At 51.1% G+C, this 26,548-nt stretch overlaps 7 protein-coding genes across 7 annotated transcripts; 6 read left to right on the top strand and 1 right to left on the bottom strand.

The window, feature by feature from the left end:
• Nucleotides 1-435: 435 nt before the first annotated feature.
• GLRG_00234 (uncharacterized protein) lies at nucleotides 436-2,773 on the top strand (the record flags this gene model as incomplete). Its single annotated transcript, XM_008090919.1, has 2 exons — nucleotides 436-865; nucleotides 972-2,773. 2 exons carry the CDS (start codon nucleotides 436-438, stop codon nucleotides 2,771-2,773), a joined length of 2,232 nt encoding a protein of 743 aa, XP_008089110.1.
• Nucleotides 2,774-3,433: 660 nt separating this feature from the next.
• Nucleotides 3,434-5,034, bottom strand: GLRG_00233 (enoyl-CoA hydratase/isomerase; the record flags this gene model as incomplete). The annotated part of the gene is made up of 6 exons (XM_008090918.1): nucleotides 3,434-3,567; nucleotides 3,675-3,852; nucleotides 3,952-4,068; nucleotides 4,138-4,167; nucleotides 4,264-4,394; nucleotides 4,836-5,034. 6 exons carry the CDS (start codon nucleotides 5,032-5,034, stop codon nucleotides 3,434-3,436), a joined length of 789 nt encoding a protein of 262 aa, XP_008089109.1.
• Nucleotides 5,035-6,486: 1,452 nt separating this feature from the next.
• GLRG_00232 (amino acid adenylation domain-containing protein) lies at nucleotides 6,487-9,745 on the top strand (the record flags this gene model as incomplete). Its single annotated transcript, XM_008090917.1, has 3 exons — nucleotides 6,487-7,213; nucleotides 7,279-7,765; nucleotides 7,834-9,745. 3 exons carry the CDS (start codon nucleotides 6,487-6,489, stop codon nucleotides 9,743-9,745), a joined length of 3,126 nt encoding a protein of 1,041 aa, XP_008089108.1.
• A 2,243-nt stretch (nucleotides 9,746-11,988) lies between these two features.
• On the top strand, nucleotides 11,989-13,779 carry GLRG_00231 (uncharacterized protein; the record flags this gene model as incomplete). The annotated part of the gene is made up of 6 exons (XM_008090916.1): nucleotides 11,989-12,147; nucleotides 12,237-12,341; nucleotides 12,393-12,456; nucleotides 12,544-12,881; nucleotides 12,936-12,980; nucleotides 13,036-13,779. 6 exons carry the CDS (start codon nucleotides 11,989-11,991, stop codon nucleotides 13,777-13,779), a joined length of 1,455 nt encoding a protein of 484 aa, XP_008089107.1.
• Nucleotides 13,780-15,037: 1,258 nt separating this feature from the next.
• Nucleotides 15,038-16,741, top strand: GLRG_00230 (alpha amylase; the record flags this gene model as incomplete). The annotated part of the gene is made up of 3 exons (XM_008090915.1): nucleotides 15,038-15,494; nucleotides 15,548-16,143; nucleotides 16,193-16,741. The coding sequence occupies 3 exons, from the start codon at nucleotides 15,038-15,040 to the stop codon at nucleotides 16,739-16,741; spliced, it is 1,602 nt and encodes a 533-aa protein (XP_008089106.1).
• Nucleotides 16,742-22,476: 5,735 nt separating this feature from the next.
• Nucleotides 22,477-24,408, top strand: GLRG_00229 (uncharacterized protein; the record flags this gene model as incomplete). Its single annotated transcript, XM_008090914.1, has 4 exons — nucleotides 22,477-22,842; nucleotides 22,899-23,052; nucleotides 23,111-24,131; nucleotides 24,204-24,408. The coding sequence occupies 4 exons, from the start codon at nucleotides 22,477-22,479 to the stop codon at nucleotides 24,406-24,408; spliced, it is 1,746 nt and encodes a 581-aa protein (XP_008089105.1).
• A 505-nt stretch (nucleotides 24,409-24,913) lies between these two features.
• On the top strand, nucleotides 24,914-25,460 carry GLRG_00228 (uncharacterized protein; the record flags this gene model as incomplete). The annotated part of the gene is made up of 2 exons (XM_008090913.1): nucleotides 24,914-25,120; nucleotides 25,239-25,460. 2 exons carry the CDS (start codon nucleotides 24,914-24,916, stop codon nucleotides 25,458-25,460), a joined length of 429 nt encoding a protein of 142 aa, XP_008089104.1.
• Between the last annotated feature and the right edge of the window lie 1,088 nt (nucleotides 25,461-26,548).

The following is a 26,548-nucleotide window of genomic DNA, read 5'->3' as shown; positions in this document are numbered from 1 at the left end:
ACTCTGATCGGAACTGGAGAAGATATCCAAGTTTGCCTATCAAGGGCCTCTCGCTTTGTTGTCTAGTACGGAGCATAGAGTTTGGTGGTGTATTTCCCCGGCCCAAGCTCCCGAACGATAGGCATGGCACGGGCTACTTCGGATACCAAGCTCCGGGCTGTGTGTGACCTTTCATTGGACGCTCCTGTGGTACGTACTGGGCTAATGCTAGTCAACTACGTCATTGGCTGATCACCTCGGGACACCCATCATTCCTTCCTTTCAGATAGTTCACCTTTTGTTCTTTGTGACGAAGCAATGACATCGTCATACTTCCCCAGATCATATATACTCCTACACTCCTGAGTACCCATACATCATTCGTCTGCGGCGTCGAAGCCCAGCTGCAGAGCTCCCCGTATACCCATAGGCTTCAGCTGTATCTCCATCGTCGCAATGCTGTCCTGCTTCGGCTTCGGCCGGCCATCGCGCGAGGAACGCGAGCGCGAGCCGCTTCTACCTCGCTATAACGACGATACAGCCTTACAACGACGTCTTCATGAGAAGCTACACACGTATCAAATGCTTCGAGCTATCGGAAAAGGTTATATGCCGTCAAACGAGCAGCTCATCACCAATCTACGCACCCTTCTGTCTGCCGATATCCTCAATCCAGATACCCCGGATCTCAGCGACTCGGGACGTGCCCTCGTTCTGAATGTCAAGCTCTTGATCAAACAACTCATCGAGCTGCTTATTCACAAGAACGAAAAGGACCAGATCCAGGACTTTATCTGGTATCTTACCAAGGCCCGCCTGTCTGTTGACGCGTACGACATTGGTGCTCGAGCATCCAAGGCCAAAGCGAGGGCTGATACAGTTGCGGGTGGGTCAAGATTACCGAATCATATCCAAATCCTACCTTCCATCTACCCAAAGTGTTACGGAAGAGTGTGGGATCTACTACAGAGTCTTCGCTGATACTTGACTAGCATACAAGAGCCTACAAACAGTTGGGTCTCTGATACTCACCAACCCTGACTTCCGATTGTTCCTATCTGATCTGAGTACTGTTGGACGCGAGGTTTTTCGGGACACTGCGTTCACTTTGTCCGACGTCTCAAAGCAAGCGGCGAAGGAGATTGAGCCGTCGCAGCAAGAGGAAGAAGCAGTCAAACATCCCAGCGGGGATTCGAAGCCTCCGCCATCCAAAGATGACCTTCAAGATGAAGTTGTTGGAGTCTCGAAGGTTGTCGCTGACGGCGTCGCTCGTGTGGCGGATGAGGCTGGCCACAGTCTGGCAGATCACATCACAGGCGAGGAGCAGGAAACACTCGTACACAGATTGAAGCAAACCGTTGTCAACCTACGCGACAGGAAGGATTACTCCGATTCCGTTTCGACACTCTCCCTGTTGGTTAGGCGCTATTTGCTGGTCTACTCTCACGCCATTTCGGACACTGTTCAGGTTGCCCAGGAGGATATCGATACCAATCCGGAGGCCGACCGCGCGCTCCATAACTTCTGGCTGTTCTTGACATCTTTGGGTGACCGTGAGCAGTGGAATGAAGTTGAACGCATGTTCAAGGTGGTCATGGAACATGGCAATAGTGACCCTGAGTTTGACAAGCTCGTCAGACAAATTGGCAATCTGCTCCAAGACATGCTTACGGATCCCGACTTCTTCGAACATGCCGAAGACCGGTTCAAAGAGCTGAGAGAAAAGTCGAAAGAGTTGACCTCGGAATCTTCCATACGCGATGATCTTGACGCCTTACTGGACCGTGTGCATCTGGCCTTGCACTCTGTTCTTGAGGACACCGACATCAAGAAACTTTTGAACACGACGAAGAGGATTCTCGAAACCCTGTCCCCAAGCAACCAGTATACGAATGGAGAATTACTGGCCGATTCAATCAACATCTTCGTACCCTTGTTGATTCAAGCTATTCAGTACATCCCGATTCCCCGGATAGAGATTTCGGTGCCCACGATTGACCTCCTTCTTGAGAACTTGATTCTAGAGCCAGGCCGCACCGTTAACAACAGCTCATTTCTACCCTTCAAGCTCAATATTTCGACCCAGAACGATGTCGAAATTCGGAAAGCCCGGTTCCGGACGACTACTTCGGTCACCACTCTCATGAGGATCACCCTATCGGGCTTGTCTATTGCGGCTGAGGATCTCGGATATTGGCTGCGCCTTCATTCGGGCATATTGAGACTTACGGATGCTGGTATCGCGGGATTCCATCTAGACGAGCGCGGCATTGACGTTGCAATTGATGTGGAGGTAGGAAAGGATCGCCTCGAAAGCATATTGAGCCTTCACAATGTCCATGTCCGCATCCATCATCTCGATTACAGCTTGCGGAAGAGCAGCTTTTCTTGGTTCGCCTGGCTGCTGAAGCCTCTCATTCGGCCGTCGGTCAAGGCCGCATTGGAGGCACAGATTGCGACAAGTATTAGCGAGGTGCTTCATTTCGCAAACAGGGAGTTGCTTTTTGCGCGTGAGCGTCTGCGAGCGACTCGTATTGCCGACCCGCAAGATTTGTGGACTTTCATCAAGGCCGTGGCAGCGAGGTTGGCGCCACCAGAGGATCCAGACCTGTATACCCGCGTGGGTGTCACCCAACCTGGACGGGGCGTTTTCAAGGGGGTGTATGCCCCCGGCAGTCTCGTCAAAATGTGGAACGAGGAGGCTGCGCTTGCGGGAGAAAGAGTGCATGAATACCAAAGAGACGGTTGGCGCAACTCCATCTTTGATGTTGGCACCACTGGTGTCACTATTTGAGGATGCTGCACTGTGCGCACGGGAAACTTCTACATTCATTACACACAGCTGGGTAGCGGATAAGACCTGGGCCTATGTACACGTAGCCAAGAAAACAGGACATGGCACGGTACGGACCCAAAATTACGAGACGTTTTTACATGTATTTCCTCGGAGTAATAACACAAATAGGCAAAACAGGACTTTGGCGAAGGTGGCAAGTCGGTCTTCATCACCGCGAACTCTGCATGCCCATGTGCATGAACAAAGCCGATGGCAGGCTGTACGTTACACCACCTTGGACTCTGCAGCGCGCATAGCAACATTCATCGCGTCCCGCGCACGCGCATGCGCCTGAGGTGGCAGTCTTACCGAGCTTGACCAAGGTTTCGGCTCTTTACCCCGATACAGGCGTAAGCAATTTTTCCAGCACGGAAAAAAGGAGGTTGAATCCTCAAGCTTCCTATCTAGAATCTAATGCTATGTGCCAGTGCTTACGGATACTCCGTTACGCAATTTTCGGACAACGCGCGCGATCTTAGAATGCCACCGAGTTGGGCGGCAATCGGGGGGTGTAGTTCGTCGGCTCAAGCCATCGGATGTTAAAAACCCCAGTTTTGAATTTCGATGAAGACCCCATGCAGCGCTCTCCCGAAAGTTACGTACGGGCCACCCCGAAAATTACGTGTGCTTGAAATCAGGGCGACGCTTCTGAAGAAAGGCGGTCATCCCTTCTTGGAAGTCGCCTAGGCCAAAGGTTGAGTAATAAAGCGCCTTCTCCATGGTCATCCCAGCATCAAGATGGCTATTTTCAACTGTAACGGTGTAAGCGAGTCATGAACATTCAGGGGCTCCGCCCTCACCCCCTCTATTATGGGGTGGTATCCGGGCCTGTTAATTAGGGGCACTAGAGTAAACCAACCAGTGAGGACTGCCTGCTTTGCCGTCTTGATGACTGGGCCGGACATGAGGGCAATGCGCTCCGCAAGCTTCAGTGCTGCGGGAACAACTTCTGGACCGGGGAACACCTTGTTGACAACGCCGAGCCGCTCAAACTCAGCTCCGCTCGCTGGATCGCCGGTGAGAACGAATTCCATCGCCTATTGTTGTTAGTCAGAGGGTGTGACCTCGGCCGTTGACCTCAGCCGTTGGATACCATCATGGCACCAGTCAACGGCCCAGCTCACGGACTCACTCACTTTGTGCTTGCCTAGAGCCCGAGCTAGGCGTTGGGTGCCGCCAGCGCCTGGGATGGTTCCGATCTTGATCTCTGGGAGACCAAAAGAGGCATCTTGCGCGGCGTAGATTATATCGCACTGCATCGCTAGTGAGCTTCTTGATCTTCTTACTCGCAGAACCGAGCAAGGAGTCTTCCGAGTACTTACCGCCAAGGCAATCTCACAACCACCGCCCAGCTTGATGTTTTTGCGTTAGTCTTGTTTCCGAGGACACGTAGGAGAAGGCGAGGAAACCGGCATTCGACTATGATAAAATTTTGGCGCCAGACTTACAGCAAATCCGACAACGGCCGCGATGATGGGCTTGGAAAACCCGGCGAAGGCATCCGTCAAGTCTTTCAGAAAGGCACGCTGGTGCGCCTCAACGGTACTGATCTGCACCAGCTCGTTCAGATCCATACCGGCTGCACCACCGCCACAGGGGTTAGCGAACGTCTCGTCCCCCACTGGATTAGATTAGAGGGGACCCCGGGATTTTTATGACATTTCATCGATCAGAAACGCACGGCGACAACACAAAGGCCCCTGTGTCTCATGTCCGTGGAGAATCGGATGAAGTCGAGGTGACAGTCGCCTGATGGCCAACTGCTGTGCGTAGCACTATTGCGTGGACGGTGTGGATATTCCCACATGAAGATGGGCACAGTCATCGGAAAAAGAAAGACGGACAAACAAAACTGGGAGAGCTGAGGGAGAGAAGGAAACATATGACGGGTGGGTTCAGGCCGATGCACCTCTCCAAACACTCCCCCCAATTTTCTTTTCTTTTTCCCAGGGAGGGGGAGAGGCCATCTCCTCGAATGTTTGTCTTGACCGAGTCGAACAATGGAGAAGTGAGAACATACCGCAGAAAGGACCGTCTGGGCCGCCGGTGACGACGACCGCTCGGACGGTGTCATGGGCATCGAGATAAGCCAACGTAGCGACGAGTTCGCCGATCATAACCTGTGAGAAAGCGTTTCTTTTGGCAGGCCGGTTGAACTGGACCAAGGCGACAGCCGTCTCGGCGTCCACTGACAGCTTAAGGGTCTGAAGGTTATCCATGGCGTTCGGGGGCAACTTCCTCGAGAGGCGGAAGAAGAGACGAACAGCGGATTGCGACTGTTGACGAAAACGTAGGAGGACAAGGGAAGACGAAAGAGGGCTGTGATGGTTGTTGATGGCTGGTTAGGTTCGTGTCTTCAAAACAGGGCAGAGAGGCAAATACGTTGTCTTTTCTGCTAGCCCGATTCCCTCCTTCTTCTTTTCTTTTGGGAGCCGTTCTTCAACAAGGGCCACACTTGTGAAGGGACTGCGGACCAGCTTAACGTTGCATTCGACTAGAGGTCTACGCAGGGGGTAAAGGGGAGGGGAGTGGGCGGGTAGACGGGCTGCAAGCATTACGAGCCGCGAATGTCAGGGGTAATCCCCCCTCTAAGACAACCATGGCAAAAGCAAGGCACAGTCTGCAAGCGCCGAGCACGTAGTAGCATCTCTACCCCGTACAATTATGTCAATATACGGATATTGGTGGGTGTATCGATGGCATGCTAGCAAATCAGAGCCGATTGGCAACATCTTGGTCATCCCCTTGGCGATACACGTACGAAGGACACACTCCCATCTAATTGCCCATGTCGGTCTTCCGCCTCCTCTGCTGCCATGCCCTTGGTTACAGAGTCCAAGACGAGGGACATGAAGTGCTGATACTTTACATAGTTTAGACAAGACGGCTGGTAGGCTATAGCTGCTGGGTTAGGCGGATGGGGTCCGGATCGACCCCCGTTCTTCCCGGATTTGGACGTCTCCTCCGACGTCCGACCAGAGGGATTGCGGCTCCACGACGGAGAAGCATCGTTGCAGTGCAATCTCTGTCCACGCTCCACCATGAATATGAAGCAGACGGTTGTTTTCGACTGCTCCAGGCTGTTCTTCTTGGCTTCTTGTGTCGGAAGATGCCGGTCGGGCACCTTCTGTTTCCGCCCACCTCCGTCATTCAGAACCGTGGAAATCACCCCCCTCCACCCATCCCCTTGCTGATGTTGCGTTCGTCCATTGATGGTTCGATCATTTCTTATGGCTACTTCTTGCTAGCTCCCTGTATGGGAACCTAGCCCAGTTCATCGGACTTCCTACCCTTCTCCACAGTATCCAAAACGTTCGTTTGCATAGGACTTGGCTGCAAAAGCAGAAAGGCCCAGCTGACATGACAGTCTTGATATCCGTAGCCGACCGGGGTCCCGGAAGAGGCAACCTTGTTCCGGCCACGGAAGTTGAGCGACTGGGGACAGCACGATTTCCAGAACAGGAATTGCGGTACTTCAACAGATGAACTAGTGTTTCCGTCGCTACTCCTGGGTTCTCCAGGCTGACAAACAGAAACACGATGCCACCCCTGGAACGGGATATACATACGTCTATATTAGTCTCGAGGTTCCCACCTCTCGAGGTGCGATCGTGAATCCGTCACTGGCGGGCTCAATCACTCCAGAGTAGAGACGTACAGCATCTCTCAACATGGTCCACTCGCGTTCCTTCCATTCTCTGGAAAGCCTCTCCCTGGCGGATCGAGTGCTTTTCAACCAGTTCAGCAGAGGACCAAGCGAGTCCGTTCCCTACCAAGTCGTCCACCACGCCTTCGAGTCCATTGCGGCTGCACACCCCGACGCCACCGCCGTACGACACTACGATGATACGTCCATCACCTACCGCGAGCTCAACCGCCGAGCCAACGTGCTCGCCAACGAGCTCCGGGCTACTTACGGCGTGAGGAAGGGAGATCGTGTAGTGCTGGTCTACTCCCGGTGTATTGAAATGGTCGTCTTCATCTTGGCTGTGCTCAAGGCTGGCGGTCAATACGTGCCTCTCGATGGTGGCATCATCCCCGAAGATACGCTCGGATACGACATTGCAGACTCCAACGCACCGGTTGTGTTGTGTCTGCCCAAGTTCCGGGAAAAGGTGCTGCGCAGCCTGCCCTCAGACAGGCGGGACCTGGTGAGGGTAGTGGACCTCGACGGAAACGACTCGTTGTGGAAGCATGGCAACGCGGGCCATCCCGGTGTCATTGTCAATCCCGAAGATGGCGCCTACGTTATATATACTTCGGGCACTACCGGCAGGCCTAAAGGCGTGGACGTGAGACATGAGGGCGTCACCAACACGCTTCTCGTGGAGCCCTCCAGGCTTGGTATCCGCGTGGGGAAGAACGTGGCCCAACAGTTGAATGTCGGATTCGATATGTGTAAGTCAGGAGTCTCAAACTCTATCCCATAATGGCCAAAGCTAACGCGGGATCGACCGGAACAGGTGCGTGGGAGATTCTCGGCACGGTGATGAATGGTGGAACACTTCACATCAGAGGCAGCGGCAACGATCTCTGGACAGATTGTTTGCAGCGCGTTGATACCGTCATCGCGACACCATCCGTCGTCCTCAAGCACATGCCCAGACGCGAAGACTTCCCGAATATCAGGACAATCGCCGTCGGTGGTGAGCCCTGCCCCTTGGCTCTTGCAGAGCAATGGGCGCCGTACGTCAAGTTCTGGAATGTCTGCGGCCCAACCGAAATCAGCATACTCAACACCGCCCACCTCCACAGGCCGGGCAAGACACTGTCTATCGGAAAGCCAAACCCCAACACCAACGTATACATCCTCGACGATGATGAGAACCCCGTACCTATCGGCGAACCTGGTACTATGTGGGCTGGCGGTCTAGGGGTGTCCAGAGGTTACCTCAACCTGCCGGATCTGACCGCACAGAGATACAGACCCGACAAGTTCACAAAGGACGGGTAAGTTACGTCCCTAACCGCCCCTCGCCATACCTGGGGAAGGCAACCACGCTAACACTGGCTCACAGTCGTATGATGTTCAACACCGGCGACCTGGCCCGCTGGCTCGAGGACGGCAGCCTGGAGCCTCTCGGTCGTAAGGACGACCAAGTCAAGATCTCCGGCTTCCGCGTCGAGCTCGACGGCGTGTCTCGCGCCATCGAAAAGTGCCCCGGAGTCGTCAAAGGATGCGCCCTCAAAATCGACGATCGTTTGTGGGGTTTCTACTCGGCTCCTGCGCCGATCGACGAACCTCAGCTGAAGGCCATCGTTGGCGAGGGCCAACCCTTCTACGCTGTTCCGACCGTCTGGAAATACCTCCCTGCCATCGAACTCACCCCCAACGGCAAGGTTGACAAGCGTGCTCTCCGAGACATTGCTGCTGGCGCAACCACGGCCCCTCCGCGTCCGCCGCTTCCGCCCATCGCCACAGCCATGCCGATGCCCGAACTGTCCTCCAGCGCCTCGTCCGTCAAGACAGCTGCCAGCCCTTCCAGCGAGGGCGGCCTCACACTCGTCGACTCTCGCACGTTCACCGTTATCGACTCTCACCGCAATATCGATCTGGAGAAGACGGCTGCCTTCGTCGCAGAGGAGATCGAGAAGCAGGATGAGGACTACGAGCTGCCCTCCAAGAAGGGCTTCCATGGCTGGCGATGGATCCGCCACCGCGGACTCAACGCCTACCGAAAGCTCTTCGGCGTCATCTTCCTCTCCAACCTGGCTGTCTTCGCCCTCCTCCTTTGGGACAGCCGCAACATGAATTTCTCCCTGCCCCTGAACCACCTCGCCACCGCAGTCGCCGCAAACCTCCTCGGAGCCGTGCTCCTGCGCCAGGAATATGTCGTCAACTTCATCTTCTGGATGTGCTCCCGCGTGCCGACCTCGGTACCGCTCTCCATCCGCAGGCACTTTGCGCGTGTCTACCATAACGGCGGCGTTCACTCGGGCTGCGCTGTCTCCGCGACGGTGTGGTGGGTTATCTTCACCGGCGCCGCGACCGGTAACTTCCTTGCCCCCAAGTCGTTGTACTCCATCAACCTAATCACCCTCGTTCTCACCTACCTCATCCTCCTCCTGCTCTCCATGATTCTCGTCATGGCGTATCCTTCTATCCGCGCAAAGATGCATGATCAGTTCGAGTGGACGCATCGCTTCGCCGGCTGGACCGCCCTCGCCCTCGTCTGGGCCCACGTCATCGCCACCGCCGCATCCATGTCCTCCGAACCCCTCGGCCCGACCCTCGTTAAGACGCCTGCTCTTTACCTCGTGGCCGCGACGACCTTGAGCATCGCGCTGCCATGGATGCGTCTCCGCCGTGTAAAGGTCGTTCCTGAGCCCCTCTCCAAGCACGCCGTCCGTCTGCACTTCGACTTCTGCACTCCGCCTCCCTGCACTTCGCGCGGCGTCCGCATCACCGACCGTCCCATGGTGGAGTGGCACGCCTTCGCCGCCATCCCCGAGCCCAGCGGCAAGGGCTTCTCAATCGTTGTCTCCAAGGCCGGGGACTGGACCAAGCGCATCATCGAAAACCCGCCGACCTCGATCTGGACCCGCGGCACCCCCGCGTCAGGTGTACTGGCTGTCGCGCCACTGTTCAAGAAGATGGTCCTCGTCGCAACGGGGTCTGGCATCGGTCCCTGTCTGCCGGTTCTGATGGAGCGCCGTGTCCCGGCGCGCGTGGTGTGGTCGACGAAGAATCCGATCAAGACCTACGGACAAGGTATCATGGACACGATCCTGGCCGCGGATCCGGACGCGCTGATCTGGGATACGGATCAAATGGGCCGGCCGAACCTGGTGCAGCTGGCGTACAATGTCTACAAAGAGAGCGGAGCCGAGTGCGTTGCCATCATTTCTAATGGGCCGACAGTGAATAAGTTTGTGTATCAGATGGAGAGCCGTGGTGTACCAGCCTTTGGACCTATTTGGGATTCATGAGGCTTCTTCTTTCTTTTTTTATTCTTTCCTTATTCCTGTTTACAGATCATACCACACTGGCACCCTATATTCTCTTGTAAAAAGTTAGTTTCTTGTCCGCCTACGTTAGGTATACGTAGCGCAGACTCCCAATATCAATTTGTTTTATGGAATCATTAGTCCCCTGCTTGTCTCAAATGTGTAGTAGTCTTTGCGAAATTGTCTTCTGCGGCGCCCACACTACCATCAATAGTTTGCTCCCTAAAGAGTCTCAAGCGCCAGGGAGCGTCGTCACCTTCGGACGGCTACACTGAGGCTGGTATCAAATACGTTACCCTTCGTCTCAACCACAAAAATGGTCTATCCGGTGTGCCGACGGAACTGGGCAGTATCTCTGAGTCATTCGTGGGATGGAATCAGAGTTGGAGTGGCGTATGCCGGATTGAATCAAACGTGTAGTTAGGACATCTTGTCCTCACTAGCACCGCAGTTTGCGACCTGTCAGCGAAGACTTAATAAGTGTTTAAGTTTTCCCTTGGATTTTAAGTTATGTCATGATGATAGTGTATGATCATCAGTTCTCCCGCTCGAATCTCCATCCCGATCACGGACACGAGGATCAGCTTTGATTTGAGTTCACGTGCAACCCAGATTTCTACATCAACTTCGACTTTCATCCCTGAGAAAGACCAAGGCTTTGCTAGTAACTACAAATCAAAATCAGTACCGGTTTCGATTGGCTGCATAAACGCCTCAAATGTCCGCTCTTCCTTGGTTGTGCTAAGTAAGACCTGTTACACAAGCCCGTTTGTGGGCAAGGCATGAAAGATAGTACGAGCGCCTCGTTCCGGAGCTATAAGCCGGTGTTGAAGGGTGTTTCGTCATTTGCCCCATTTTATTTGTTGTGCTAGGGGCGTCAGAATCTGTTCCCATTTGGAAACAACGCAGATATGAATGTTCGGATGGGCGTATCGTAACAGTTGGACTTACCCCCCCTCTTTAAACGACACCTTCGGAAGCTTCCGAGATTTAGATGTTTTCTAGTGTGATCTGCGATCTGACCAAGCTTCATTAACTAAGTTGTCTTGTGGACGCGCCACTGTAGTGATATGGCCCAGGAAGGTGCTGACCGTGGATTGATTGCACTGTCGGTAACTGCTGGAGTGGTACCTCGTCGGACTGGAAACGTGAGTGGAACTTCTTTAGCCTTGGCTTGGCTTGGCTGAAGAGTTACCTGTCTAGATATTCCTCCGCCGCCGCAGACGTCACAGTCGAATCACGGGCTGTACAACCCAACACCTGACAAAAACAAGCATTACGACTCCTTTCACTCACATGTGAGTGGAAAGGCTTGTTTTCATTCCTAACTTCTGTCATTAGGGAGACTGTGGAAGTGAGAGTTTCCAGTTCACGGAACGTACCGTTTAATCTCCGAGACGCTAAGGCACCAAATGGCCTCTGTAACTGAGCAAACTCGAATACGAGCTTGGATCGAGATGTTGCTTGGATCATCAGGGTCATGCTAAATTTAGGTTCCTAAGAAAGCCCCATCGTGCTTTTTGCGTGACTGACCACACATGACCCTGAGAGAAACATCATTCTTTCCAGGGAATGAACAATCATGCTCACAACTGCTGCAAATGAGGCGCGAAACCACGAGTACCCGTATCTCTTATGCTTGTAGGAATATGTTGCCCCCGGAATGCTGAGTTGGGCTACAATCAAGCAGCAAATCTCAAGTATCGTCCCATCTTACGCCTGTTTACTTCACTTCCGTGTGCCATCCCGAAGGGTATCCCGGATGCAATTTTGAAAATCTGATATTTTTGAAACCGTCCGTGGAAGGCTGGCTAGTGGCATTCTGAGGCACTTCATGACTGAAACTTTGCCAGCCCCACGGCATGTCCCCTTCTAACCATCAGGCATCCACTGTCCACCTTGTGGTCTTGAAAAGTACAATAATGGCAGTGAATCTGGAATAAATGACCGAGCAGAGACAGCAATGTTGACGTAGAAAGTTTCGTGTGCTGTTCGGTGTTTGGAACCGAATGTTTCGCACACCGGGGGTGGGGTGTAAGGATACTTTCGTATCCGTACTGTTGTTGCGAGCCTCCAAGCTTTTATTCCTTCTCTTGCATACTCAGTTTCTCTCTGTGCAAGCCTTCAACTGTACTACATGGGTCTTTCATCCCAGTCTCTCTCTCCTGCGACCGGACGCCTCTGTTACTTCTGGAATCGGAATTTTCCTCGTTAGAACACGCAGCATGAACACGTCAACGCGCTCAACGCAAATTCTGGAGTCATCCGCAATAAGGAACAAGTCGAATTCCTTGGCTATTGCCGAATATGATAAGGCAGGGAGCCTCAAAGCTAAATATGTCGAGTCGATCCCAATCATAGGGCATCCGAGAGTCGACGTTTTGGTAAGCGCATCCATAGCATGGTCACCCCTGAACACTTACCATTATGCAAACCTGGAATACGGTCATGTGATTGACATTTTCTTACGTAGCTTCCTGTCAGACGAAAGAAGATCTGGCTACAGCTTCTGGAAATCTTCTTGCCGGATGGATACCCTCACAGTGTATCGGATGATTACGCGGCATATCAAATTTATGTAGGTGACGAAATCGAGAACTGGCTCGCGAAACCACTAATGGATTGAAAGGACTCTATCCAAGCGTTTGCTGGCTCAATTGCCGGCATGATATCATCTCGTGCTGTTTGGGAAGGTAAACCTATTGCACATCACATCGGCTAAACTTGGGTCTCCAGAGACCAGATCCCGATTATGTTTTGGAAGCTGATCTGATGGTTAGGCCTCGGCGTTGGCGACTCATTGGCATCCCCAACAGGGGCTATGCTTATTCAGGTCATAAGAGAATCCACGGGACGATTTGCAACGATCACATTTGCTCATTTGTTTGGAACATCGATTGAAGCTGAATGCAAGGCGTACCGTCTGGCTTCTGACATCCTCTGCGATGTTGCCATGGTTCTCGACTGTCTCTCGCCGTTTTTTCCGAGAAGCATCAGGTTCCTTGTTTTGTGTTTCTCAAGCCTACTCTACTCTGCTAGTGGTGTTGCCGGCAATGCATCCAAAAGCAGTCTTAGTGGCCACTTTGCCAAGTGGAACAATCTTGGGGAGCTTAACGCTGTAAGTCATGGTATTACCTTTAGTTGCATAGAGAGCAGTACTAACATTTAGCAGAAAGACGCGAGTCAAGAGACGGCCATATCTCTGATGGGCATGATCGTATGCCAACCCCTGTTTACTCTTAGAGACATGCCCGTCACTGACTATGACATAGACCGGCACATTCATGGTGTCGCTTCTCACAGGTCCAAAGGCCACTTGGGTGGCTCTTATTTCCCTGCTAGCACTCCACCTTTTCCTAAACTGGAAAGGGGTCAGAGCAGTTAAATCACGCTCACTCAACAGACAACGTGCAAACATTGCATTTTCAGCCTTGTTCTCCAAAGACCAAGTTCTTACGCCGGTTATCGTCTCAGAAAGAGAGTTTATTTTCGAAGAGCGCTGGGGTAGTGTTTTCCGTTGGAACTCGGGAAAGGTTCTCGGCCATTGCGAGTTTGGTGTGTCTCTCCAAGAGATACTTCAGAGCCTGGCTAGTGGCCAGGAAAGGATGAAAACTTTTCATCTTTCGACCCTGGAGTTGGCTAATCTTCTGAATATTTACGATGAGGAAGAGTATGTCCTTTGGTGTGAAGCCTCGGAGACGGTATACTGCGACGCGGCTTCCAGGGTCAAGGTCATGGTTGTTCTCAAGGACGGCGTCACACCAAAATCCCAGCTAAAAGCTTGGTTTCACGGACTGTTATTGACAAGACGACTAAGCGGCCAGAAAGAGTCTGAACTGTTGCGAGCTGGAATGGATCAGCAGGCTATGTTGAGCCACATTCAGGAGAGCTTGAGGGTCGCCAAGGAGAAATTCGAGGATTACATGGAAAGACTTTCTCTTGCAGGTTGGAACCTCCAATTATCTTTGCTGGAGACTCGACCGGGCTCCCGGATCACATTAGAGACTGATGAATGACGAGATGAAACGTATCAAGTTCACCAAAGAGATAGAAGGCGGCGGGTGCGGAGAGGAACCCAGATAGGCTACATCAAACAGAGATGCTAAACATAATAATCTGAACTCAAGAAGTGTGTCACCTGCATATCTAAATGTTCGTTCAGGTAGTGAGGCAAAAGCTTCGTCGAACGACATGCCCAGGTGGCGTCTGATGACCATGACAACCATTCAATGCGGCGAGCTTGAATAGGCCAGCGGATCATTATTTGGGACATCGTCGCAGCCACGGGAGAGCAACCTTTATAGTCCACACTGCATTTACAAAGGGTACTTGAACCCAGAAGATTTGGTAGACAGAGAACGCAATGGTGTGGAGCAGCAAACACTGGTTAACGTGAGGTTAGCAGCACTGATTTCCTGACCAACGCAGCCTAGTGGCATCATATTGACTTCGTGGCAACAGCATCCTAGGATGTTAGCAATGTCTGAATGCCCGCCTAGTCACCCGAAGAATTGTGGCACATGCATTGTCCTAGGACTAAAGGGTAGTAATGGAGAACGAAGACATCAAGGAGCTCTATGTTGTTGGATTATGCACGGCCCATGATGCTGTCGTGGCCCCCGCCCGCAAAGGTCATCTGTTGCGATAGTCCGTTCACCCATCTCTATTGTTGGAAACGCTGCCACGTAGTACGCATGCATTAAACCCCATTGCGGCGGCTGTGCTGCTGCTCATCTACATAACCCCTGCCTTAGCTGGTTTCTTCCACCTAATTGGGGAAGCCCGTTTTGGGTAGGATGTGGCTTCCGCAAGACCACCCGGATTATGCTTCGCATTCTACAGAGGGGTAAATGGCTTGTAAAAACGAACCCGAGGACAACCCAGATGACTCGTATAACGACGCCTACATAGTAGTCTTGGGACGACTGATGTATGAAACACGTGAGCAAGAAGTCTAATCCCGGCACCTCATTGGGCTTCATCGGCATTGATTGGCTGCATCCAATCACAATTTGGAGCGTCAAGATGAAGCGGTCCCCAGTCGGTTCAATACCCTGGGAACTTTGGAGTGTAGGCCACTATGACATGGTGGCGGGCGGCGTGAACGGATACACGTATGCGACCTTGAGTGACTGGATTAGTGCTGTTCATTGCAAAGGCTCATGGATAAATAGGAGCTATTCGACGACCAATTCCCAATCCTTTTTGATAAGACGAAAAAAAGACACCATAGACATTCATGCCCGCCCACTCGCGCTAGCAACACGATCAACAATGACAAAAACAGGTATTGCGTCACTTCGCCCAACGGAAGCTTCGCCTTTGCCTCGAACCAAGTCACTTCGCCGTCAGCGTAGTGAGAAACCGCAGAACCCAGTTCAACTGCAAGCATTCGAATGGAACTTGCCTGCAGACCACAAGCATTGGAAGAGACTACAACTTGTGTTGCCTGCACTCAAATCTGTCGGCATCAACAGCCTTTGGCTACCGCCAGGCAGCAAGGCAAAGGACCCTGAAAGCAACGGCTACGACATCTACGACGCGTGGGACCTGGGAGAATTCAACCAGAAAGGATCGGTGCCTACGAAATGGGGTACCAAGGAAGACCTTGTATCTTTGGCAGCAGATGCTGAGAAGAACGGTATTGGACTTGTCTGGGATGCAATCCACAACCATCGCGCGTATGCAGACAGCACTGAAATGGTAAAGGTGGTGGAGGTGGATCCTTCCGGTATTTCGCACTTCAAGATGGCAGAGGAACCGACACACTTACATAACTTCCAGATAGACGAAGAGATATCACAGAGCCCTACGAGATTGAGGCGTGGACCAGGTTCAATTATGAAGCGAGAGGCGGCAAGTACAGCAAATTCACGTACAACAAATCGCACTTCAATGGCACGGACTGGAACCAGATCAATAAGAAAAGAGCAATCTACAGATACGTAGAAGGCGGTAAGAACTGGCACCAAGACGTTGGCACAAGCCAAGGCAACGCGGACTATCTGATGCTCGAGAACCTCGACTACACCAACCCTGACGTGGTGAGGGAGCAGCACCAATGGGGCCGTTGGATCGTGGGCGAGCTTGGACTCAGAGGCTTTCGTATTGACGCCGTCCAGCACATCTCATGGAACTTCATCAACGAGTGGGCCCAATTGCTCAGGAAGCGGGGCAGTCAAGAGCTGATGTTTGTTGGGGAATTCTGGCATGGAGATGTCCGTGTCTTGACCAACTGGCTAGATCACATGCATTCCTTCTTCAGCCTCTATGATGTACCGCTGATGTTCCGCCTCGCAAGGCTTTCATGGCATACAGACACGGATCTCAGAGAGGTGTTCAAGAACACGCTGGTGGAGCAACGGCCTCACAACGCAGTGGTTTGTCAACCTTTCACGCATATCTGGATAAGGTACTGACTCCTTTCAGACTTTTCTTCGCAACCACGACACCCAGAAAGGCCAAGCCATGGATACTCCAATATGTACCGAATTTATGCCTCTCGCATACGCTCTCATCCTTCTCAGACACGAAGGACACCCCTGCGTCTTCTTTGGAGACCTTTACGGAACCGGGGGTCTCCACCATGAAGCCCCTGTCCAAAATTTGCCAAACCTTCTATTGGCTAGGAAACTTTACGCAAATGGGAAGCAACAAGACTACTTCGAGAGGCGAAGCTGCGTCGGTTGGGTTAGACGTGGGTGTGAGGAGAGACCTTATGGTCTCGCTGTCGTCATGAGTTGGTCAACGAACGAGAACCCTGACACCCGGCTTTGCATGGAAGTTGGCGAAGAGCATGCTGGGGAGGTCTGGACTGACGTTCTAGGACTGGAGTCTGCATCTGTCAAGATTGACCAGCACGGTTTTGGTCTCTTCTCCTGCCAAAAAAACAATATGGCATGCTTTGTTAGCAATAATGCCAAGAGGAGGAAGTTTCCCGTCAAGTTCAACACTGATTTCCAAAATCTACTAGAATAGAGCGACTGTTTTTCAGTTACAAGGGACCGAAAAGCGGGAATCATGATAGCGTTAGACATTTATGTATCATAGCCAAATCTAGTAGCGGGTATTTTGAGATATCAATAACATATCGATCACTCTAGCCATTTTGAACTTCTTTGAATGGAAGCACCAGTTCTTCTTCTTTTTCTCCTTCTTCTAATTCCATATAAAAGAATATAGTGCTAAAAACAGGTGTAATACCCGTCAAGCATTATAGGTCTTGTATAAATGGAGAGTTTTGATTCATAGCTGTCTTCGTGAAGTTAGGAATAGCTTCGTGTGGCTAGTACCAGCTGTGCCCCCCCCACAGACGTGGCTTACCAAATGCACAGACCACCCCCTATGGGTACTACATAAGTTCTTAAGACGTGCAACTACTTTTATATCTTCTCACTTCGGTAGATCCTGCGGTTTATCACAGCTGCTGTTACAAGAGTAAAAAAAAAAAAAAGTGATAAAAAAATTGCAAATTATTCACGCCCGCGTAGTCTACCAATTCCGATAACTTCCGAAAGGTAAACATGGGGTCACGAAATATGACGCTAAGGAAGCGGAGCTTGATAAGCAGCACCGCTCTTTTTAAGAACTTCGTTCCATCTAAAGCGTCAGCTTGAGCGATTATTATTTCTTTTCTTCTCCCAATGCCCCGCTTCTGTCCGCATGTCACTCCGCAAGACGTCCTGTCTATCCTGCGTTGCGTCCAAGAGGCGTTGCAACCGGGCTTTGCCCGCGTGCCAACGATGTTCTCGACAGTCACTCTCTTGCCGCTATCCTTATCCACCGGCAGCCACCATCTATCCTCCCCGGATATGCGAGGAGGGCTCTCTGCAGGGCTTGCCACAGTTACCCTGTCTGATCCCTCGGCCAAGTGAATGATAACACTACAGCTGTTGAACAAACGGAATACGACGACTTTTCACGAAATGGCGAAAGTCTCCAAGACAAAGTTCTGTTAGTTCCTGAAGGTACAGACGTCGATCTTCTCAGTAGGGATTGGCCCGCGGAGTCACTGGACCTATCAATTCTTCGTCATGATCCCTCATCTCAGCGCTACTCCGAAAGGGATTCAGGGACTCGGTTCTTTCTCCCTCTAAATTGGAGTTTGGAGAAACAACGAATTCACCTGCAAGATTCCCAGCAGGCTCCTGGCAGAGGAATGTCACCAGGAATCCATGGCCCGATAACAAGACCCGAGGATCACACTCAGGTCCATGGCCCGATGAATCTACTCTCGAGTACGATCCTCGGGCCTTGGAACAAGTTTGATGATGTGGCTACGTGGCGTTACTGTGCAAGTGAAATGCTTTCGTACATTTCTCTATACGCAACATATGGAACTTCGCCCATTGCCGCAATCACGAGCCAAGTCTCCACAGACTTAGATCCGGTTCTTAGAAGAGCAGTGGGCGTCTGTGCTGCCCATGGAACCCTCACTCAGACTCAGAAGCATGTTTTCGACCAGTTGCTTGGTCATGAACTTGAGCAACTTGCGACTTTGTCCCAATCCGCTCCGGTCTACGATGCTAGGTGGCAACGACTCCACTCGGAGACTATTTTAAGGGAGACCACAGCAAGGCTTCAAGCGCTTATTATGTATCAGATCATCCGGTTATTCAGTGACAGGGCTCAAGATTTCCGAAAGGCTGCGGCGTACGAAGCCCTCCTCGCCTCATGGGCCAGGGAGATGCAGCTTCAAGTCCACATACTTCAACAATACACGCAATCAACTGGCAACACGACAATTGTAGGGTTCGGGTTCGAAGAAGCCGATCCAAACGTTCTTGACGCTGCTCATCGTGCGATTCTCATGTCATATACGGTGCGCGCCGTTCACTCAGTTCTCAACTACAAAACATGCGCCGTATGGGATGACCTTTTCACTATAACCATGCCGACCAGCTTATCGGGGCCAATAATACTCTTGTATCCAGAATATATAAATGCATGGGAAATAGGAGCAACACCTACACTAAATGAGGATAACAGGAGACTTAGCAACTTGATTGTTGCTGCTTGCAAAGGTGTAGATGCTGTGGAGATGGGAACCACCTAAGACAACTGCATCCATGGTCACAGTCAGCACCGTATCCCAAAGAGAAATCTAAGAAATTCTGTGGAAGCGACGGATGTATGAAAGCCTTGTGATCCACCGCAGTAGAGTCATCGAACTCTTTGAGGTACCCAGCTAGGGTTCCACTTAAGTCCGCACTAATCTTACGTCACCTCCGCATCCTTCCTAGTTGGTGTCTAGAGATTATCGAGACACAACAACACAACCCACGAGAGTACAATACTAGCAGAACGTAGGAGTACCCGAGTCTAAGTCTCAAGGCTGGCTACAAATACCAAAGTTTGTTTCCTCAATGAACCGCAACACCAACAGGACACCTTGGCGCTCACACACACACGCATCATATCAGACCACACCAGTCATTCACCATCCCATTCCCTTATCTGTAACCATGGCTATCACTGAGCTCGTCTTTCTGCCCCTAAAAGCCAATGAACAAGTCAGGGCAGACTTCTACAACAAGATACCTAGCTTGATACGAGCCACTTTCAATGATGCCGGTGGCCCAATGGCCTCGGCAGTGGGTCGTGTTCTTGAAAGCAACCCAACTAATGCAGATAATCATTGCGGATATCTTGTGGTTTTCTGTAAGCCTGATAGTCCTTTCATTTCGGCGGGTGCACAGTTCTAAACGCTAGTAAATCCCCTCCATAGGCTGGGAAAGTCTCGACATGATCAAGGATTTCATGATAATCCCTGGTTTCGTCGATTTCCGAGCTTCTTTGGCGGGGTATGTGGATGGCCCCCCCACGTTACAGTTCTTCGAAGCCCCTCCCGGCATTGCACCTGAAGAGACGCTTCAGGACAGCACCCACTTCTTCTTCATGAAATCGACTGGCACCGGAGGTTCAAGTCAGCCGCGTGAAACAGCAATGGGATGGGATGGCAGCTACCTTCTCTAGAATCGCTAAGGACGATATCAAGTATCATAATGGCGATGGGGTTCAGGACTATGGTGGCCATTTCGCTGGGTTCAGTGGTTGGAAATCAATTGCGGTAGGCTATGGCCCTGCCAATAACATTGTTTGACACTTAGGTCTGATCATAACTAACTCCCCTTAGGCTCTCGATAAGGCCCTTGGCCAAATGGAGATCCGAAAACAGCTGGAAACTCTGACTAAAGTTGGTGGGAGCATTTCTACTTTCACCTTGGAGCTCAACCCCGTTTTTTGATCTTGTACCAGTCCTCGACCAACAGAAATAGTTTCCTTATCGTGCTCCGCTCAGAATTTAAGCTTAACTCAATATTTTTGTGGTTCGAGTCAAGAGAAATAACTGGCTGTGCAGACATAGTTTTCCAGGTGAGGACATGTGATAAGAAGGCCGATCGAGTTTGTTCCTTATGGCGCCGTTATTAATATAATTCCAATGTTCAGGTTGCAGAGAACCACATATACAGCGAGAGTTCTTGAATTTGCGATGCCACAAGTGTCTCTGGTAAGCTTAAGGATGCAGTTTACAAACTCTGGATGTATGAACCAGAGAGCCTTTGAAGAGCCTCAACATTGTCCCTGATCTCGTATTCTCTTGTCTGCGTCGGTCACTCTGATTTTCTTTAATTGTATCTTTGTTTCATGTTGTTATTACCATATTCAGTGATAATGCCTAGCGCCTTTGGCCAAAAGGTCCGCAGACTGACTCGCGAGGTCACAACCAACTCTGTGGCGCTAGGAGGCGATGGACTGCCAAGCGTTGTATCTAAAACTAAACTCGGCGGACTTATTATGTGTACCGTTTGAATGGCGTTCATTTGGCAACCTTGTCATTCCTGACTGCCGAAACCTAAACCCTTCAACCGGCTGGCTGATCCGAGTTATTCCTGAGCTTAGTAAAACCCTCCTGCAAGGATCGGAGGCCAATCACCTAGATATATTGATCCACTTACTGGTAGCTGCTAAACTCCACATCGTCGGAACGCATGACTGGTGAGGGGCAGAAGTTGGAATTTCTGTGGACTGCCAGAGCACCGAACAAAGCCAAGCGATGTTCAAAGTCTGGTGCCGTTGACCGTTTTCAATAGAGAGATCCTAGGAGATAGGAGAGCCCAGCAATCTTGTGCTTGTGCCGATCATACTCTTCGATGTCACCCGGTTGAGAAGGGCGACTAGGCCCTCTTAGGGGACCTCCTTCAGGGGAGCGAAAACTAGTTTAGAACAAACCGAAATCCGATTTCAATCAGGTTTTACATAGCAATGTTCGCCAATCCAATCAGAGTTTTCAGGCATTCCTACCTTACCCCCTACATGGAAGACGCCTGTGTTAGCCCTGCTGGACGCTAAAGGGATGGACGATTTTGCTGACAGAATTTGAAAATTTCAACAATTCGTATTGCCAGCATGTTGATCCGGCCTGTTACCTAGTGCAGCGTAGCTCCAAAACAAGCATTGGATGGAGCGCCTGAATCCCTTGGCCCGCCGCCTTGGCACCATTCACATCACGCGACCGGTGCGGCTTCGCCAACTACCCTGGCATATCTCTGCGCGCCAAGCCGGGCAAATATCACTTGCCATCAGCCAAGAATGAGGCTTCACTCCCGGGCCCGGGCCAGGATTGACGGGAGCTAGAAACGTGCCACCTACCCCCGTTTGCATGAAAACGATTCCGAGCGGTGGTGTGGTTGTATGTATCAGCACATGTTTCTTTTAGAGAAGAGTCTCGGCAAAATAGAAGGGTCCTGGTATCTTTTGATGGCCAGGGTGAAGAAAAACCTGGGGGGCGCATGACTTTTCATGGCCAAAATCTACCGAATATCACCCTGCCACGCGCTTTGGAAATTGCAACGTTTTCGCCTGACGTCAGACCACGGCTCCAAATACTGGATAAGCTACTCCAAATCCCAGAGGAGACTGACTTCTCAGCAGTTCCCATCTCCACACAACGGCTCCGTATGTTTCCGTGTCAGTCACGAGTACCAACGGCGTCAGGTTCGGATTGTTACCGAGAAACAGAGTATGTAATGCCCGGTAGAATTCTCGGTCAAACCACCCCATTCTTGCGGGGCTCGTGCAACCGCTACCCTGCATTAGTGTGGAGTCGCGAGTCATGTGAGAGGAATAACATCACGGCCAGATCCCAGACCTGGGCCCATCATCACGCCCACGCGAGAGCAAAATCTGGAGCCCCAAGGGCCATCTCACTCTACGCCCGCACGTTGCGCTTCCCCCTCCCTCCCCCGACATGTTAGTTCTCCAAGCGTGCGGTCTCCCGGGGTCTCTCCACTGGAGAAGCTAGGAGATGCGGACTGACTTCGGCCGTTTTTCTCCAGTTTCTCCACCCGAACACCTGACAGGTTTTTTGGATGACGATGTTAATGTCGAGTTCAGACAGACCGGTGTTGAAAGCCAAAAGCAGAATCCACAATGGAGGGTGCCGTCACTGGGTTGGTCAAAATGGGTTACCGACCATGTCGTTGCTGATCAACCGCGGTGGTGTGAGAAAGGGGATTAAAAGCCTGCCGCGTCCCAATGCTTGTCTGCTGTTAGGCTTTCCTTGGCAGGTTGTCTCTTCACATCCGGACCATTAGAGCCGCAATCCCTCGGAGCTTAGCACCAGCCTAGTCAGATCCGTTGATTCTATCCGTACTTCTGGCAATTCATTTAAAAAGGGTCTTGGCTCGCAGCCGGGCGAAAAATCTAGAACGATGCACGGAGTAACACTTGCCCCGAGAATTTCGGGCAAACATAACCCGGACAGCCAAAATGAGGCTCACATCGAGAACCTCGCCAACGCGCTTCCCGGCGTGAACGAGAAAGATGCCGCCGCCATCGCCCAGGCCGGTGCCTGGGAAATTGATGCTTTTATCGACAGCATGGAGCGCGAGCTTGAGGCTGCTGGTGGTTTGAAGAAGGGCTTCTTCCAGCTTGAGTTCTCCGAGACCAAGTACTTCACCTGGCTTATCATTGCTTTTGCATCAATGGGTGGTCTTCTCTCTGGTCTCGATCAATCTCTCATTTCCGGCGCCAATCTTTTCCTGCCTGCCGACTTAGGCCTGACAGTCAGACAAAATGTAATAAGACAAAAAGCCCACGCAACTCTTAAGACCTAGTAAACTAACTCTGCTAGTCCCTTGTCAACTCAGGAATGCCCCTAGGTGCTGTTGGCGGCGCTATCATTCTCAGTCCCTGCAATGAATACCTTGGCAGGAAGATGTCCATTATCATATCCTGCATTCTCTATACTATCGGCGCTGCTCTCTGCGCCGGCGCCCAGAACTTTGGTAGGCATTTATCCAAACTCTTTCCATGTGTATATCAAGCATACTGACCATGCTTCAGGTATGATTGTCGCTGCACGAGTTATCCTGGGTCTGGGTGTCGGTCTTGAGGGCGGTACCGTCCCTGTATACGTCGCCGAGACAGCCGAGCGAAGAATCCGTGGAAATGTCGTCTCTCTCTATCAGCTCAACATTGCACTTGGTGAGGTCCTTGGCTACGCCGTCGCCGCCATTTTCATTCACGTCCCTGGCAACTGGCGTTGGATCCTCGGTTCTTCTCTCGTCTTCTCTACCATCATGTTCGCCGGCATGCTCTTCCTTCCCGAGTCTCCTCGTTACCTGATGCACAAGGGCAGGACTCTGGACGCATACAAGGTGTGGAAGCGCATTCGCGGCATCACTACGCCAGAGGCCAAGGAGGAGTTCTTCATCATGAAGGTGTCTGTTCTGGATGAGAAGCAGGTCATCGCCGAAGGTGCCAAGAACAAGCGCTACCCTTGGATGGACTTCTTCACCGTCCCTCGTGCCCGCCGCGCCTTGATCTACGCCAACATCATGATTCTCCTCGGCCAACTTACCGGAGTCAACGCCATCATGTACTACATGTCCATCCTCATGCAGCAGATTGGCTTCAACGACGAGAAAGCGACTTACATGTCTCTTGTTGGCGGTGGCTCTCTGCTCATTGGTACCATCCCGGCTTGCTTTTACATGGAGAAGTTTGGTCGTCGCTTCTGGGCCAACGCTATGCTTCCCGGCTTCTTCGTCGGTCTCATCGTCATTGGCGTTAGCTACCAGATCCCCACCACATCCAACACGACCGGTGCCGTAGCCTGCTACCTCGTTGGGCTTGCACTGTACATGGGCTTCTTCGGCTGCTATGCCTGTCTCACCTGGGTTGTTCCCTCCGAGGTTTATCCTACTTACCTTCGATCCTACGGCATGACAACTTCTTCCGGCCTGCTTTTCCTGTCTTCGTTCATTGTCACCTACAACTTCTCCGCCATGCAGGATGCTATGACCCGTACCGGTCTGACCCTTGGCTTCTATGGTGGAATTGCCATTCTGGGTTGGTTCTATCAGTAAGTTTTGTCATCTGAGTTTGCTGCTGGGCGCTTAAATATTGTTCTGCTTACTAACATGGAGGCCTTCAGGATTCTGTTTATGCCAGAGACTAAAGATAAGACCCTGGAGGAGATCGACCTTCTCTTCGAGAAGCCAACTCGGGAGATTGTTGCCCTTAACGTCAAGAACACTGTTGAAAGCTGCGGCAACTTTTTCAGAGGTCGCTGGAGCAGCAGCGCTGGACCCGCGCAAGAATCTGATGTCCTCGAAAAGAACAAGGACATTATTGCCTAAATTATGTAGCATAACGATATGGCTTCGGCCAAGATACCCTGATGTAACACTGGATATAATGAGAAGTTTGATTTGATCGTTTTGCTATTACTCGGAAATAGCTTTAGATTCTACATTAGGAAGAGCATTCTCAGTTTGATGCTATGTATAATGATACCCAACTCGAAATTTAGATTGGAACGACGTCGTAAAAAGATGGCAATCTCTGGTAATTACATCGACCCGCTGTTGTTGATTCTTGTTGATCACACTGTCCGAAGGAAAGTCTAATGGGAAGGCTCACGCCCAGATCTGTATTTAGGATTGGCATGAGTGTTCGTGGTGTGTTGTCTGGTACGTATCGCAAGTTTTATCCGCCAGGCACTTCATCGGATGCTTCGTCATCCTCTGAACTTTCTCGCTCTGAACAAACTCTCTCCACTTCGTGACAAATGTCCCTTCTGGTTGCAGCCTCACTTCTCGATAAACACACAAACCCCAACTCTTGATTCAAGAACCAATCGTCATGCGTCTCTTTCAGAACATCACTGCCGGTTTCGCTGTTTTAGCCGTTGCATTGGCTGCTGTATCTGGCTCCCAGATCGGGGCTGTAAACGGTTTAGATTCCCGTCAAGACAAGTGCGGTACCAACGGCGTTGTTGACGGCCAATGCGGCGAGGCATTCGAGCAGAAGGACTGTACTGGTAGTCTTGTGAAGGTGATCAAGCCTGACGTACGTAACAGCTCGTTTTGCGACGCTTTCTTCCTTCTATACAGCCTTTTTCTTTTGTCTCTCAGTCCTGTCATTTCTGATAGTGGAGGAAATGCTGACTTCCTTTTCTTTGACACAGTGCTCTCAAGCTTGTAACAAAGTCACCGACATAAGTGTTACTAGCCTTAGAGTCTCTGGTGACGGCAACGTCGCTAGCACAGTGACTTGCTACATGTACTCAGACGAAAACTGCAATGCCGAGGTTCGAAGGTCTGATGCGGTATCGCAATCTTGGCAGAGGCAATGCATAACAGTAGAGGGCCAGACTGTTAAGAGTTGGAAATGCCTTAAGGGCTGCTGATAATCAACCAAGAATGAATCTCAGAGGTAATTAGCTAGCTGTTTTCATCTACATGGCCTAACCCCCTTGTCATTATTACCGTCAGTTGATCAGGCTAGGTGTCCTACTTTTAGTCTCAAGTTTTAACGCGTACCAATTGGTTACAAACAAAGCACATGTGTTTTCCTAGTCATAAGTTTCTCTCTTAACATACATTTTCTTTGGTTAATATAGTTGCCTGGTTGAGGCCCTGTTACCACAACTCATTCAGAAATTTCATAGGCGCGTTGGTAGATTACTCTTCGTACATTATATCGTTATCGAATCGTTGCGTAGGAGAAGAAAAGTGAATGGCTCTCTCTCATCCACTATGGACTTGATTCGTTCAAGTAGGGTTGCACCTGCCCATTTGTTGAAATAGGTCTCATTTGCCCGTCCTCAAGCCACTCCCAAGTTGACCCAAGTGGCGATGAGTGTCTATAGCATGAAGTTGTATGCCCGTTTTCAATTTTGATACTCTGAGACGTTGATGAAATTTCTTCGGAAAACAGGGATACATCTCCGCTCGTGATGCTTCTGATATCTGCAATCGTCGACGGTCGTAGTGTTCTGCTGTCAGCCATTCTTTCGTGGCTCTTCCATGTTCTTGCTTCGTAGGAAATCTGGACCTCCATCGTTTTCATTATTCCAAATGGCGGGGGCTCAGAAACACCCCCGCTGGTCGAGATCGTTGTCCTGCTGGTGGTATTGGAGCTGGTAGATTCAGATATATCTAATTGAAAGCCCGACCCGCGTCTCAATAGAAATGCCCACGATGTGCGATGGCGCGGTGACAGCGGCCGGGAGGCTACCTGAGGCCCGAATATCCGTGATTCGTAAGAGAAGTCATCGAACCGTAATCGAGGTATCTCATCTGAGGGCTTTCCACCTTGTAATTGATGGTCTTCTGGAAGATGCTTTGATATTGCCATGGCAGTGGTAACCGCCGGGGGTAGACCTGTCCACTAAACTGAACTTTGGTATTGCTCTCGTTGCAATTGAGATATAGTAGGTGATAACCGTTACCTTGTCTCCAGATAAAGACATCGATAAAAGGTCTTGATAAAATA

This window comes from Colletotrichum graminicola, assembly GCF_000149035.1.
Source record: "Colletotrichum graminicola M1.001 genomic scaffold supercont1.1, whole genome shotgun sequence".
Taxonomy (NCBI): Eukaryota; Fungi; Ascomycota; class Sordariomycetes; order Glomerellales; family Glomerellaceae; genus Colletotrichum; species Colletotrichum graminicola.
This window is presented reverse-complemented; position numbering and strand designations above follow the sequence as displayed.